The 16,048-nt window shown below is 36.9% G+C and overlaps 2 protein-coding genes across 2 annotated transcripts in view; both read right to left on the bottom strand.

Moving 5' to 3' along the window:
* Positions 1 to 16,048, bottom strand: part of LOC131397312 (zinc finger protein 208-like) — a 649,542-nt gene that overhangs the window by 580,016 nt on the left and 53,478 nt on the right.
* Positions 11,292 to 16,048, bottom strand: part of LOC131397344 (zinc finger protein 677-like) — a 30,599-nt gene continuing 25,842 nt past the window's right edge. Inside the window, exon 5 of the mRNA XM_058530145.1 lies at positions 11,292 to 11,402. Within this exon, the coding sequence (XP_058386128.1) occupies positions 11,379 to 11,402 (24 nt within the window). The 3' untranslated portion in view covers positions 11,292 to 11,378. The remainder of the gene's footprint in view (positions 11,403 to 16,048) is intronic.

Raw genomic sequence — 16,048 nt, 5'->3', positions numbered from 1 at the left:
CAGATATTAAATCATATTACAAAACTCTATAAGTAAAACTGTGTGGTATTTGCATGAATAAACTGACAGATCATTGGAACAGAAAATTCAAAAACAGATCAAATTTATGATGAAATTTAGTATAAAATAAAGAGAAGAGTGGAAAACACCTTTTTAGATTGGTGTTGGAACACTTGCATATTAGTATTGAAAAAGACAAAATATGATCCATTACTTTGCCACTTATTAAGAAAAATGCGAAATGAATCAGAAATGTATATTTTTAAAAATGAAGACTGACATAAGGAAAATGGATGACAGGCAAAGCAATCTTGAGAAAGAACAAAGCTAGAGGCATCGTATACCCCGATTTCAAACTGTACTACAAAGCTACAGTAATCAAAACAGTATGGTACTGGCATAAAAATAGACACATAGACCAGTGGAACAGAGTAGAAAGCCCAGAAATAAACCCATTCATATGCAGTCAATTAATATTCAACAAGGGAGCCAAAAATATTCAATGGGGAAAGGGCAGAGATTGGATTGGTGGTTACCAGAGGGGAAGGGGGGAGGGAGCAGGGCGAAAGGGATAATTCAGCACATGTGTGTGGTGATGGGTTGTAATTAGTATTTGGGTGGTGAACATGATGTAATTTATGCAGAAATAGAAGTATAATGATGTACACCTGAAATTTATACACTGTTATAAACCAATGTTGCTGCAATAAACAAACAAAAAAGGTCAGTCTCTTCAATAAATGGTATTGGGAAAACTGGATATCCACACAGAAAAGAATGAAACTGAACCCCTACCTTACACCACTCACAAAAATTAGCTCAAAATGGATTAATGACTTAAATGTAAGACCTGAAACCATAAACTTCTGGAAGAAAACATAGGGGAAAGCTCCTTGACATTGGTCTTGGCAATGATGTTCTGGATATGCTGCCAAAAACACAAGCAACTAAAACAAAAATAAACAAGTGAGAAGATATCAAACTAAAAAGCTTCTGTACAGCAAAAGAAAAGATCAACCAAATAAAAAGAAAACCTACAACTTGGGAGAAAATATTTACAAATAACATATTTGATAAGCAGTTAATATCCAAAATATATAAAGAACTCATACAATTCAATAGCAAAAAATAAAATAATCCAATTAAAAAAAAATATAGGCAAAGGACTTTAATACACATTGTTGCAAGGAAGAAATACAAACAACCAACAGGTACACGAAAAAGTGCTCAACATCACTAATCATCAGGGAAACGCAAATCAAAATCACAATGAGATATCACCTCAGACCTGTTAGAATAGCTAGCACCAAAAAAGACTAGAGATAACAAGTGCTGGTGAGGATATGAAGAAAAGGGAACCCCTGTACTGAAAACAAGGTGATGGGAATGTAAACTGGTACAGCCATTATGGAAAACAGTATAGAGGTTTCCCAAAAAATAATAAAAAAAATTAAAACTACCATGTTATCCAGCAATCTCACTTCTGGCTATATATCTAAAGGAAATAAAATCACTATCTTGAAGAGATATCTACACCTTCAAGTTCACTGCAGCATTATTTACAACAGCCAACACATGGAAACAACCTAAATGTCCATCAACAAATGAATGGGTAAAGAAATTGTTGTACATGTACAATGGAATATTATTTAGCAATAAAAAAGAAGGAAATCCTGCCATTTGTGGCAACATGGATGGACCTTGAGGGAATTGTGCTAAGTGAGATAAGTCAGACAGAGAAAGACAAATACTGTATGATTTCACTCACATGTGGAATCTAAAATAAAACTTAAACTCATAGAAACAGAGTAGATTGGTGGTTGTCAGGGGCAGGGGAGGAGGGGAAATGGGTGAATGTGGTCAAAGGGTACAAACTTCCAGTTATAAGATGAAAAAGTTCTGGTAATCTAATGAATGGCATAGTGACTATAGTTAACAATACTGTATTTCATACTCAAAAGTTGCATAGTGACTATAGTTAACAATACTGTATTTCATACTCAAAAGTTGCTAAGAGAGTAGATCTTAAAAGTTCTCACCACACACACACATACAAAGGTAACTACATGATGTGCTAACTAACCTTATTGTGGAAATCATTTCACAATATACATACATATCAAATATTATGTTGTACACTTTAATACAATGTTATATTTCTATTATATCTTAATAAAACTGGAAAAAATTAATAATTTTCCAAAACCAAAAGCACTGGAAACTACTATATGATCCAGCAGGATCATATAGTAAAAAAATGGGATTTTTCTGGGTATATATCCAAAATAATTGAAATCAGGATCTTGATGAGATATCTGCACTCCCATGTTCATTGCAGCAGTACTCATAATAGCCAAGATATGGAAATAGACTAGTTGTCCATCAACAGATGAATGGATTTTTAAAATGTGGCCAATACACATAATGGAATATTATCCAGCCTTGAAAAAGAAGGAAATACTGCTGTATGTAACAACATGGATGGAGCTGGAGGACATGCGCTAAGTGAATTAATCCAATCAGAGAAGAATAAATACTGAGAGATTCCAGACATATGAGGCATCTAAAATAGTCAAGCTCATAGAAACAGAAAGCAGAATGGGGTTGTCAAGGACCGGGGGCAGGGAAAAATGGAGAATTGTTGTTTAAGTGGAATAAAGTTTTAGTTATGCAAGAAGAATAAGATACAGAGATTTGCTATACAACATAGTGCTTATAGTTAACAATACTGGATTGTACATTTAAAAATTTAAGTAGATAGATCTAACGTTAAATGTTCTTACCACAATAAAAAAGAAAGCAATATAAAAATAAAATAAAATATGTAAAATTTAAAAAGAAGTAATATCTCTAATCAACAACATACCTTTACACCTTAAGAAACCAGAAAAAGAAAAATAAACTAAAGCTGACTAAATAATAAATATTTGAGTGGAGATGAATAAAATAGAGAAACTCAACAAAACACAAAGGTGATGTTTTGAAAAGATTAACAATTTTGACAAACTTTTAGGTATATCAACTATGAGAAAAGACTAAAGACTTGATTTACTAATTGCCAAATTGAAGTATTGATTTTTACAGAAATAAAAAGGATTATAATAGGGTACTATTAACAGATGTAAGCCAACAAACTGGATAATTTAGATGAAATGGGCAAATTCTTGAAACATACATCCTACCTAAACTAAACTACAGAGACATCTGTACAGTCCTCTAATTAATAAGGAGATGGAAGAAGTAACCAAAAACCTCCCAACAAAGAAAAACCCAGAAACAGATGGTTTCACTGGTGAATTTTAGCAAACACTATAGAAAAATTAAATCCAATCCTTCTCAAACTCTTCCAAAATTTGAAGAGGAGGCAAGACTTTCTAACTCATTCTATGAGGTCTGCATAACCTTGAAATAAAAAAATAGACAAAGATCTACAAGAGAAGAGAACTATAGAATGATATCTCTCAAGAATTTTGATGCAAAAATCCTCAGAAAAATACTAGCAAACTGAATTAAGCAGCATATTTGAAAGATTATATAAAATCACCAAGTGGGATTTATTTCCAAAATGCAAGGATGGTTCGATATAAAAAAAAATCAATCAATGCAATACACCTCATTAACAGAATGGAGAAAAAAGACATGATAATCACATTTGATGTAGAAAAAGTGTTTGAAAAAATTAAAAACTTTTTATGATTAAAAAAATACACACACACAGAGTAAACAATCTAGGAACTGAACAAAACTACCTGTGAAGTAATAGAAAATATATATACAGGTCTCTGTCCCCAGTTCCTGGCACAGAGCACCTGTAATTTCCTAAGTGATAAGAGTAGTGGGAGCTTCTCTTATTATAATACTTGGTCTTTAACCCTGCCCCTGACACTGGGCTCCTAAAACCCTTGTAAATTTCTAAGTGATAAGAGCACAAGGAGCATGTTTTGTTCTAATGAGGCCACTCTGGGTGGGCTCCTGGATGGCTCATGGATAGGCGCTGGTCACCAGAAAGACCAAGCATGATTTGAAGCTCGGAATTTTCAGCCTCAACCCCCAACATCCCCAGGGAGTGAGGAGGGGCTGGAAATGGAGTTAATAATTGATCATGCCTACGTGAGAAAGCCTCCATAAAATCTCAATCATAAGGAGTCCAGAGAGCTTTTGGGGTGGTGAACATGAGGAGATTTGGAGAAACTGGCACACTGAGAGAGCATAGAATTTCTGTGCCCTTTCCCCATACCTTGCCCTATGCGGCTCTTCCAACTGGCTGTTCCTGAGTTATATCTTTTCATAATAAACTGGTTATCTAGTGAGTAAATGGGTTTCCTGATTTCTGTGAACCATTCTAGCAAATTAATCAAACTCAAGGAAGGGGTTGTGAGAACCTCTTATTTACAGCCAATAGGTCACAAGTAGGACACTCAGCTGGTGCCTAGATAATTGCTTGGTAGTGAAGGGGGAAAACCCCCACCTCCACACATTGGAATTGGTGTCAGGACCTTTTACTACCTCAACATAATAAAGGCCATGTATGAAAAACCCACAGCCAAGAACATAATCAATGGTGAAAAACTGAAAGCTGTCCCCTCTAGGATCAGGAAAAAGACAAGGATGCCCTATTTCACTATTTCTATTCAACAGAGTATTGGAAATTCCATCCAGAGCAATTAGGCAAGAAAAACAAATAAAAAAGACCCAAACTGGAACGGAAGAAGTAAAACTATCTCTGTTCACAGATGACATGATTTTATATGTAGAAAACCCTGAAGATTTCACCAAAAAAAAAAAACAAAAAAACTGTTAGAAATAATAAACTAATTTGGCAAAGATGCAGGATATAAAATCAACATACAAAATCAGTTGTGCTTCTATACACTAATGAACAATCTGAAAAGGAAATTAAGAAAACGATTTAATTTACAATAGCATCAAAAAGAATAAAATAGAAATAATCTTAACCAAAGAAGTGAAAGACTTCCACACTGAAAACAACAGAAGACTGCTGAATGAAATTAAGGAAGACACACACAAATAGAAAGAAATGCCGCATTCATGGATTGAAAGACTTAATATTGTTAAGATGTCAATAATACACAAAGTGATATACAGTTTCAATGCAATCCCTATCAATTTCCCTAGGAAGTTCTTGGCAGAAATAGAAAAAGCCATCTTAAAATTAATATGGAATCTCAAGGGACCCCGACTAGTCAAAATAATCATGAGAAAGGCCAAGTAGAAGGACTACAGTTGCTGATTTCAAAACTTACCTATAAAACTACAGTAAGAAAAAACGTGTGGTGTCAGGGGAAAAACGCAAGTTATATAGATGAGTGGGATAGAATAGAAAACCCAGAAATAAACTCTTGCATATTTGGACAAATGATTTTTGACAAAGTGCAAAGAACATTCAATGCAGAAGACAGTCTTTTCAACAACTGGTGCTGGGAAAACCGAATATCCACATGCGAAAGAATGAAGTGGGACTTTTATCTTACACTGTATATAAAAATTAACTCTAAATGGATCAAAGACCTAAATGTAAGAGCTAAAATAATAAAACTCTTGGATGAAAACATAAGGGAAAATCTTCATAAATTAGATTTGGAGTTTACCTCTTGGGTATGACACCAAAAGCACAATCAGCAAACAAACAAAAAAAAAAATAAATGGGACTTTATCAAAATCAAAAACTTTTTGCATAAAATGACATTACAAAAACAGTGAAAATGCAGCCCATAGAATGGGAGAAAGTATTTGCAAATCATATATTTGATAAGGGATTAATATCCAGAATATATAAAGAATTCCCACAACTCAACAACAAAAATCAACCTAATTAAAAAATGGGCAAAGGACTTGAATAGCTATTTCTCTGAAGACATAAAAATGAACAATACACACACAAAAAGATGTGCTACATCACTAATCATTAGGGAAATGCAAATTAAAACCACAACGAGATACCACTTGACACTCATTAGGATGGCTTTTTCTTAAAATAATAATAATAACAACAAGGGTTAGCAAGGATGCAGAGAAATTGGAACTCACGTCCATTGCTGGTGAGAATGTAAAATGGTGCTGCTGCTGTGAAAGACCTCAAAAAATTCAACTTAGAATTACCATAAGATTCAGCAATTCCACTTCGAGGTATATTTCTAAAAGAATTGAAAGCAGGGACTCAAACAGATATTTGTACATCAATTTTCACAGCAGCAATATTCACAGAAGCCAAAAGATAAAAACCTCAAATGTCCACAGACAGACGAATGGATAAACAAAATGTTTTATATACATACAATGGAATATTACTCAGACTTTTAAAGGAAAGAAATTCTGAAACATGCTACATGGATGAACATTGAAGACATTGTGTTAAGTGAAATAAACCAGAAACAAAAGGACAAATATAGTATGATTCCACTTATATGAGGTGCCTAGAAGAGTCAAATTCATAAAGACAGCTGAAGAGTGGTTACCCTGGGCTAGAGGAAATGAGGGATGGGGAGTTAGTGTTTCATGGGTACAGAGTTTCAGTTGGGGATGATGAAAAAGTTCTGCAGATGGCTAGTGATAATAGTTGAACATCATGAATTACTTGATGCCACCGAAGTGTACATTTAAAAATGGTAATACCGTATGATTTCCTTCATCAAGTGGTAGATAATAACAACAATAAATAAACACATAGGGACAGAGATTGGATTGGTGGTTACCAGAGGCGAAGGGGGGAGGGAGGAGGGTGAAAGGGATAATTTGGTACATGTGTGTGGTGACGGGTTGTAATTAGTATTTTGGTGGTGAACATGATGTAATCTATGCAGAAATAGAAGTATAATGATGTACATCTGAAATTTTTACAATGTTATAAACCAATGTTACTGCAATAAACAAAAAATTAAAAAAAAATGGTTATATCGGTAAATTTTATGTTATGTATATTTTACCACAAGAAAAAAAAATGAAAATGGGCTTTTGCTTATAGACACGGGCATAGCAAGCAGATTTATCCTCTTGCTTGAAACAACAAACACAAAGAGAAACAGCAGATGCAAAAATGGTATTCAAGAAACTGTACATCTGGAAATGTAAGAAAATGATCCTGATCCCTGAAGAACTACTGCACTGTGAGGAATTCATCCCACCATATTCCACCATTTAGTTTAATAAAATGTTAGAAAACAGAAGGTGGCAATGGTATAATAATAAACAAAGAGTTTAATGACATGGAGTCTATAGCTCCTAAATAGTCACACATAATAAATATCAAAACGTCACAAGTGGCTTTGGAAATCAATAAGCAAATAATGGATTACTCAATATTCACAGATGGAAACAAATGTAATAATTTCCCTCTTTATTTATTTACCCAAATAAATACCAGATCCTCTACTTAAAAATGTCAATTCCGCCTTGGTATTTTATTTTCTTAAAAATATTATCATATTTTGGAACTAACACTGTAAATAAGGTGATTTTCATCATATCAGACTTAGGGCACACAAGTTCTTCACGACATAGGCCAAGCCTGGAAGCGGATGTCCTGTCAGCTCTTTCCATCACCGAGTACCAGGTCCAGTAAACAGCCTCTCCTGCTAGACGCACATGGTCACATTTTATACCTGGTATCCTGAAAAAAGACAGAAAAGGTTGTGACCTGTTGTACACCTCAAACTTTTCCTGTGGATATTTACTTGTATTATCAATTTAAGGGGTTTTCAGGGTGATTTGATATAAGCCAGGTTTTGCCTCATGATCCCAAATTAGTATGTATCCATGACTAAGTTGTGACTTGACTGTAACTGAGTGAATTAATGAATGGCGGAATTATTTAGGATTATATAAATGGGTCAAAGATAGCCCCTGTGGCTCCATGTTCCTTCCTTCTCCACAGTAGGATAGCAATGTTCACCCAAAGCCCACTGACACCAAACTCAAATTCTTACACATTCAATTGTGTAAATTTAAATTTAGCTCAAAAAAACATTTTTAGCCATTTAAAGCTGCCTATCTTACTCCAAACCACACCCAACATCTGCTAGGCATAGGTAAGACAACCCTGTAGCTGTAATAAACCCCAAACTGCAGCTGCACTTAAGGCTCTCTAATTCAGAGGCTCCTCAGCGTGCTTCTGGTCGACATCACATATTAAGACTCCTAATTTCTCCTTCTTCCATGGGAGGTCCGTTATGCTCTTCCCCTTCTGGGACTCGGCCTGGTGACACTGTCTGTGGAAGGTCTCTTGCTGGGAGGGACTCCCTTTCTCATGCAACTCTGTCTGAGAACTACCCAGTGAAGCTTGTTGTGTGTTCCTGCCTCTTTCATGATCAACTCCAAAATCCTCAGGCTTATCACAATTATTGGCCTCCAAACAGCCCCAATGACTTCCACCATCCCATCCTCCATTCCATCCCTACCTCTACCTTTATCTCCTTTTGTGACCTTCATCTGCCACACTTGTGACCTTTAATCATTCCTAAGACCTTGACTTGTCACCCCACAATCCTCTCACAGTTCTAGACTTCTATATTGCACCCCATCTCCATTCTATGTCCTCTTTGACCTCAATTCCTCCACATCACCTATACCCCTGAGAACTACAGAACTTCCCGCATATAATGACTACGTGGAAACTTCTGCACTAAAACATGACCAAACTCTAGAATGGCTTCTAGCAGCATAAGGCCATGTTCCCCAAAATTAAAATACCTCCCTGAAAAAGCTCAATACTGCCAACATGATTTCATGTTTATTCTAGCCAACACCTGATGGTAGGCCCCTGACCTCCCTTTCTTAGAGCATTTACTAAAAATTGCTTACAAATGTGAATATGTACCTTTGACAACTCAGGAGTGTCTTCCTCTAGGACTTGAGAGCCATTCCTTTAAACTGTAATCATCAGGAAGGATAGGGCCTCTGTCTCAGTATCTGTGGGAGGATAGAATTGTAATTTCACGAACGGTCAGCTAGTAAATACAGAGGACCTAACTGCATTGACAATTACCAACCCTTCATAATGTTTCACTTCCCTGATTCTACCAAGCCCCCACTCATCCCCCTCCCTCCTTCTCCCTTTAAAACAGTCACCTTTGCACAAATTGGAATGGAGCTGAGCTCTGTCCCCTACTGTCAAGTTACTGAATAAAATTTGCCTTCACCACTTTAATGTCAGGCTGTGTTTATATTTGACATCCTCATTCCAGGGTTGTCAGTCAAACCTTCTTCCCTTCCACCGCCCCAGCACCCTCATCCTCTGGGTCCTCCTTCACTCGCACCTGAATTCCCAACCATCAGGTTTCCTCAGCTTCCCACGACCACCATGATTATCCCAACCCTATAATCCTGCCCTTTGCTCCCAGGACCTTCAGCCCACTCATGTTCACTATCCTCCCTACTCCCTAAATAGCTTTGCTCACACTTGCCTCCTGGTGCCCATTATCCCTCCAACTCCAGCTCCTCTTCCTACCCTCCATCTCTGCCTTGGCCCATCACATACCCCACCCATTATCCTGATCCATCTCTCCTTTTCTTCAACTCCTCATAGACATTAACACTCCTGAGCCTTTCATCCTTTCCTGCTCTTTCTCCACCTTTGTCCATTATCTCACCATACCCATAATCCCCTTTGTTTCCATGATGCCCCACAACCCTAACACCCCCAGCATCCAATACCTCCTGTAGCCTTAACTTCCTTGCTCTATCATCTTGTACCCTTAAACTCACCAGTGCACCTTAATCCCTCTGCGACATTAACCAAATTGTGCCTTTGAGCCCTCTGTCCTCTCTCCCGTTTCACAGTCCCACATTTCCAGACTCTCTGCATCCCCAGATTCTCCCTATACTGCCCTTTCTTGTGCTCCCATTCTTACCCTGCTCTATCATACACCTGTGCGCTGTCACTGCTTCAATACTCTGTTTTGCTAAGTGTCTTAAACTAAAGTGGTGATGCTCATATCAGTTTTTACATTTTGGACAGTGTAATATCATCCTCATGAGTTAGTACAGAGTTGGAAGGATTATAAAAGGTGAATTGATAAGAGGTCTGTAAATACCACTACTTCATTCATATATGAACACAATATCAAGATACACATACATATGCTATGTGTTTGATTTTTTGAATGAAAATGAGACTGTGTGAGTTTGCATGTGTATGTAACATACTGAGTGTGTACTGATGTGAGTGTGTATTTCTATATAGAAAGTCTGTGGAGGAGTGATTTTGTTGGATGTGTATGTAAGGATGTATGTGCATAATTATCTGAGTGTATCTGACTGTATACTTGATTATTTGAGTGTGCATGCATGTGTTTGCATCTGTGTGTAGGTGTGTCATTGTGTGTTTGTTGGAGTAACGGGTGGGCGTATTAGTAGCTGTCCACCATTACGGCTCTAATATCTGAGTTGGCTCTTGAGAGACACTGGAGAATGGACCTGGATCAAATGTGGATTTCTCTGTAAGAACACCAAACATTTGATTTGAATTCATCTTTCATATTTTTTGATTAATTACAAAAGTAATCAGTGTTTATTACTGAAAATTCAGGAAAAAATAAGTGTAGGGGACTGAGGGAACCATTCAATGCTCCTGAACTGAGCAAGTAGCATTCATAGGCTTATCTGATATGTAGAGGAATGACCTTTTAAAGCATCACATCCGAGTGCTTTTATTCCCGCAGGCCTCAGAAACTTCTCCCTTTCTCTGGTCATTGTTCTATTTAGGCCTCCTATCAGTACTGAGTGCTCAATACCAGTAAAATATATTTTCCTACAAAGTTTCCATATGATTTAGACTTCCAAATTAATTGTCTGTGAATGCTTGACTTCATGTTCTTCTTTTTCTGTATCTTTGAAAATCCTCAGCTACTTTGTTTCCATTTCTTTGTTCATAACATAAATTACGGCATGGCTTAGTGGTATGAAGATTGGGAAACAATCACTTTTGGGGACAAAGATTACTCAGGGAAGCAGAGCATCCAGTGAGACGCGTGTGCTTGGTTGCCAGTCCCTCATGTGTGAGACTCAGCATTTTCTGCTTCTCCATGTGAGGCCCTATCTGCTCCCCAAATGACGAAAATGTAAGAGCTTTTCCCAATACTTAAGTGGTCTCTTTGGGAATGTTACTTAGAAACTTTTAATTGGTTTTAGCAATTAGCAACTAGGTAAAAGGTTTTCAGAAATGTTCTCAGTTTCCCAAGCCTATCCTGTCAATACCATTACAGGTGAAACACTAATTAAACTTCAATGGGGAGATGAGGTCACAGAATCACAAACCCATATCTGAGGGTCTGGCTCCTTCTCTCCCACATACATACCCTATGTCATGATCTTCACACTGAGCTCACTGTCCAGACAGAAGGATGGAGTCTGGTGAGTATTTTCTATTTCAGTCTGAGAGGCAGAGTCTGTAAGAGAAGTAGGCATTTCAGAAGACTGAGTTAGTGATCCTATTGGAAACTGGAATTCTTTTGGGATTGAAACTGATCCAGTGTGAAAACCCCACAGGAAGGAGAAATCACTCCTGAGGCATGAGCTGAACTAGTCAAGAGAAATGGGGGTCCTCTCCTAAACCACTCTCCAACTGCTTCATATGTGATTAATGTAATCCTCACTGAGAGCGATTGTTGATGTTTAATATAAACGATGATAAAAACTGATTCTCAAGGTGCTTAAGGACTATAGTTCTGAAATCAATTGCTTTCATCCTACCTTACAGGAACCATAGACAAAGTTGCCAGAATTACTAGAGGTGCACCTATAATACTTCCATGCTTGCAATAAAGAATAGGGTGAATCCACAGGAATCACCTAATCCAATGAAGAAACAGTGTATTTGAATGGAAATTGCTGGAATAGAAATGTTTTCTTTAACCTTGGTGATATGAAGTGCTTAATGGAGACAGTAATTGTGTCTCTACTGAAAACATCCATTATAAATGTTTGTGAGACTGTTCTCTTCTTTAAGTTAAAGAAGCAGCATTTAAGGAAAAGGTGGCTATAATTCTGCAATTCAGACAGAAGCTGTCAGACTCAAATGTATCTTGGGATTTATTCCGTGGTTTATTCTAATATAAAACCAAAAATCTAAAATTTAAATTTATAAAATGCACAAAACTCCACCCCCTACATCTACTTTGTATGTGGCTTACATATGAATACCTTTCACAAACCTTGCCTCACTGATAATAGTTTTACTTAAGTCAGATGTGAATGAATAGACATTATATGATCTGAAATTAGTAATAATTTAGTTACTAACCCTAAATGATATTATCCTGTAATAGCGTTTCATATTCCATAGTTTAGGCCAGGACTTGAACTTGTTCAAAATTTCCTGTTATAGGTGCTATGGTACTTTTATTCCTGGCATCAAGGCAAATACATCTTTCCATTGCCATCCTAATATGCAGCAATTTTTGAATTCATTTAATCCAACTTAGTTATGAGGCAGGATCCTGCAGTATTACACCACAATCAGTGCATTTGTTTCCCTAAGATCCCTAAATATTTATAATTGATATTGTCTCACAGAATAAACCTTACACATAAATTGAAACTTGTTACAACCCAAATTGAAAAATAATATACCAGCAATGTAAGTTACAATGACAAGGCATAAAAGTAAAAGTAAATATATAACTAAATTACTCAAAGAATGCAGCTAACTTAACCAGCCTTGCTAGTATAGCACTAGGGTTAAATGCTCGTTTTGCAATCAGCCCAGCCAGGTTAATTCCCTATTTTGCTCCTAAACAAAGTGTGAATTTTTTTTTTTTTTGTGAGGAAAATCAGCCCTGAGCTAACATCTGTGCTAATCCTCCTCTTTTTGCTGAGGAAGACCAGCTCTGAGCCAACATCTATTGCCAATCCTCCTCCTTTTCTTCTCTCCCCAAAGCCCCAGTAGATAGTTGCATGTCATAGTTGCACATCCTTCCAGTTGCTGCATGTGGGATGCAGACCCAGCACGGCCAGAGAAGCAGTGCGTCGCTGCGCCCGGGATCCGAACCTGGGTCGCCAGCAGCGGAGCTCGCGCACCCAACCGCCAAGATACGGGGCCGGCCCAACAAAGTGTGAATTTAAACAAACATTTAACCTCTCTGTGTCTATGTTCTCCTCACCTTTACAATGAAAGTAATTATAGTGCCTGCCTCATAGATTTATGAAGAACAAAAAAAGTTACCTCATGAATGGCCGTCACAGAAGTTGTCATACATAGTAAATGCTCTTAACGGTTATCCCTTTAATTCTGGAAAGCATGATAACAAAGGAAAAACTAGAAATATTTCTACACGGAAACTAATGGTAACTGGAGAATATTGGATTTCAGTTGACATGATAAATGAAGCCAGTGCATCATATTCCCATGCGGGATCCTACGGCTCTGAAGACAGTATCAGTCACTGGCAGCTGGCAGAATGGCCTCCAGGGATGCGGCATTAGGAATGATCTTATCACAGGCTGTATTCAGAATCCTTGGAAATTTCTCCCTTCTTTACCATTATCTCTGCCTTTACTTCACTGGGAGCAGATTAAGGTCCACAGATTTCATTATTAAGCACCTGATTGCAGCCAACTCTTTAGTTCTCCTCTCTAAAGGAGTCCCCCAGACAACGGCAGCTTTTGGTCTGAAAGATGTCCTCAATGATACCTGATGCAAACTTGTTTTCTATCTTCCCAGAGTGGGAAAGGGTGGTCAATCAGCAGCACCTGCCTCCTGAGTGTCTTCCAGGCCATCACCATCAGTCCCAGGAACTCCAGGTGCACAGAGCTTAAAGTGAAAGCTCCCAAGCACATTGGCTCCTTTATTTTCTTGTGCTGGATCCTGCACATGGTGGTAAATATTATTTTTCCTATGTATGTGACTGGCATATGGAACAAAACAAACATCACAATGAAAGAGGATTTGGGTTACTGCTCTGAGGTAGGTAATAACATCACACAATCACTACTGTCAGTATTGTCATCAGTCCCTGATGTTTTGTTTGGGGCTCATGCTCTGGGCCAGCATCTCCATGGTTTTAATCCTGTACAGACACAAGCAGAGGGTGCAACACATTCATAGGACCAACATCTCCCCTAGATCCTCCCCAGTCCAGAGCTACCCAAAGCATCCTTGTCCTGGGGAGCACCTTTGTATCATGTTACACTCTCTCCTCCATCTTCCAGGTCTGTATTTCTCTTTTTAATAATCCCAGTAGGTTGCTAGTGAACTCCTCTGCCTTAATCAATGGATGTTTCCCAACTGTCAGCCTCTTTCTTCTGATGCATCATGGCTTCAGTGTATACAGGTTCTGCTTTGTCTGGATAAGGAATACAAAATCTCCTAATTCTATCAGAAATATATAAAGTCATGTTTTTGTACAATGTTTAGTTGTTTATTCACTCATCCTCACAGAGTTGTAAGCACAATTGTGAAACAGTCACATTAGAAGAGAATGGTGAACAAGACCGCATTCTTGTTCAGGGACAGACTTAAGTTCTGTCCAGTAACAAACTATAAATGGTAAAGCAACTCTAATAAAATATTATGTAATTGTTATGTAAATACTTACATAATTTAAATTTTAACAATGTCTGTAGTGGTGTAGTTCAGTGTCTATGAAATAATAAAACAGTAGGTCTTGACATAATCTGGATATTACGTGGATGTCTTTGAGGGTATACCTTTCAATCTGAACATAAAAATTGTATTCAGAAATTAAGCATGGAAATTCTGGAAAAGTTCCAGGAAAAAGGAATAGCATGTGAGATAGTCATTCAAGAAACTGAAGAAAAAATGTTCTGAGGGAATAATGAAGTAGTATAGAGTGAAGGTGGAAGGGAAATGAGTTTCAGATAGTAGGTGTATTGGGGGCCAAGTTATGAAATGTGTATGTTACGTCTTTATACAGATGGTGGTCATTTGAGATATAATTATATAGAGGGAGATAAGCATATTTAAATTTTTCATGTATAAATGGCCAGACAAAACTTGAGTGGGAAAAAAGAGAGCCCAAAGACGTTTGTGTCAATTTTTTTTAAACATCAGGTGAGTTTTCACAATTTAAAAAGGCATGATGTCTGGGATAAAATGGCATGGGGTTTGGAATCTGTAGAAGATGGATTTTTCTGTACAATGTGAAGATACCAATTAGCCATGTTGGAAAGAAAGAGCTTTGTGGGAGCACTCTCATGTCAATACATGAGGAACTAAGTGGAGATTTTCACTAAACTTGGAGCAGTGGAGGAACAGTCATTTAGAGGGGGGAAGTCATGAATCCTTTTTGTTTCTGTGCTGTTTGTAACAGGTGGATTTCCACAGGAGAAAATTAGTTGTTTCTCAGGTATAGGAAAACTTTAAATATCACTATCTCTGTATTTATAATATGAAGCTGATGTAAAGAATTAAGGATTCAATAATTTGAAAAGCACAATAATTAGTTTCAAATAATGTATATTGATATACTAAACTTTGTAGCACAAAAATAAACATATTTTTAGCTCACAAGATACATTCAGAAATATTTACCATATGATAAACCACAAATCAAGATGCAAAACACAGACTATAGTATATATGTGTGTGCATGTGTGTATACGTGTATGTGTGTGGTGTGTCATCATTCAGATTATGTTTGTTATTTATCAAGTAATCACATTGGAAAAGTGTACCTTAATAAATGTAATAATAGTACTACTTACCATAACTATAATAATGACAACATACGTCAAATTTAAAGTCTATTATATGGTCATGGGGGCTGTTGAATAGGTTAAAATGCCATGAGACGTATATTTCATTATTTTACTTTTAATCCTAATGTTTTAACTATATCTCCTCAAAAAATATCCAACTAAATAGATTCAAACAATTTTAGACCTGAACAAGAGCAATTACTCTATATATTTATGTTTAATATAATAGTGGATATAGCTGGGATTAGATTTCCCAACTTATTGTATGGTCTTCATTACTCTTGTCTATTTTATTTTTTCTATCTTCTGCGTTGATTTTTAATAATTCTATATTTACCCCTTTACTTAGGAGGTTTTATACTCGGTGTATCTTAGT

This window comes from Diceros bicornis, chromosome 34, assembly GCF_020826845.1.
Source record: "Diceros bicornis minor isolate mBicDic1 chromosome 34, mDicBic1.mat.cur, whole genome shotgun sequence".
Taxonomy (NCBI): domain Eukaryota; kingdom Metazoa; phylum Chordata; class Mammalia; order Perissodactyla; family Rhinocerotidae; genus Diceros; species Diceros bicornis.
The sequence above is the reverse complement of the archived record's forward strand: the minus strand, read 5'-3'. Positions and strand labels throughout refer to the sequence as shown.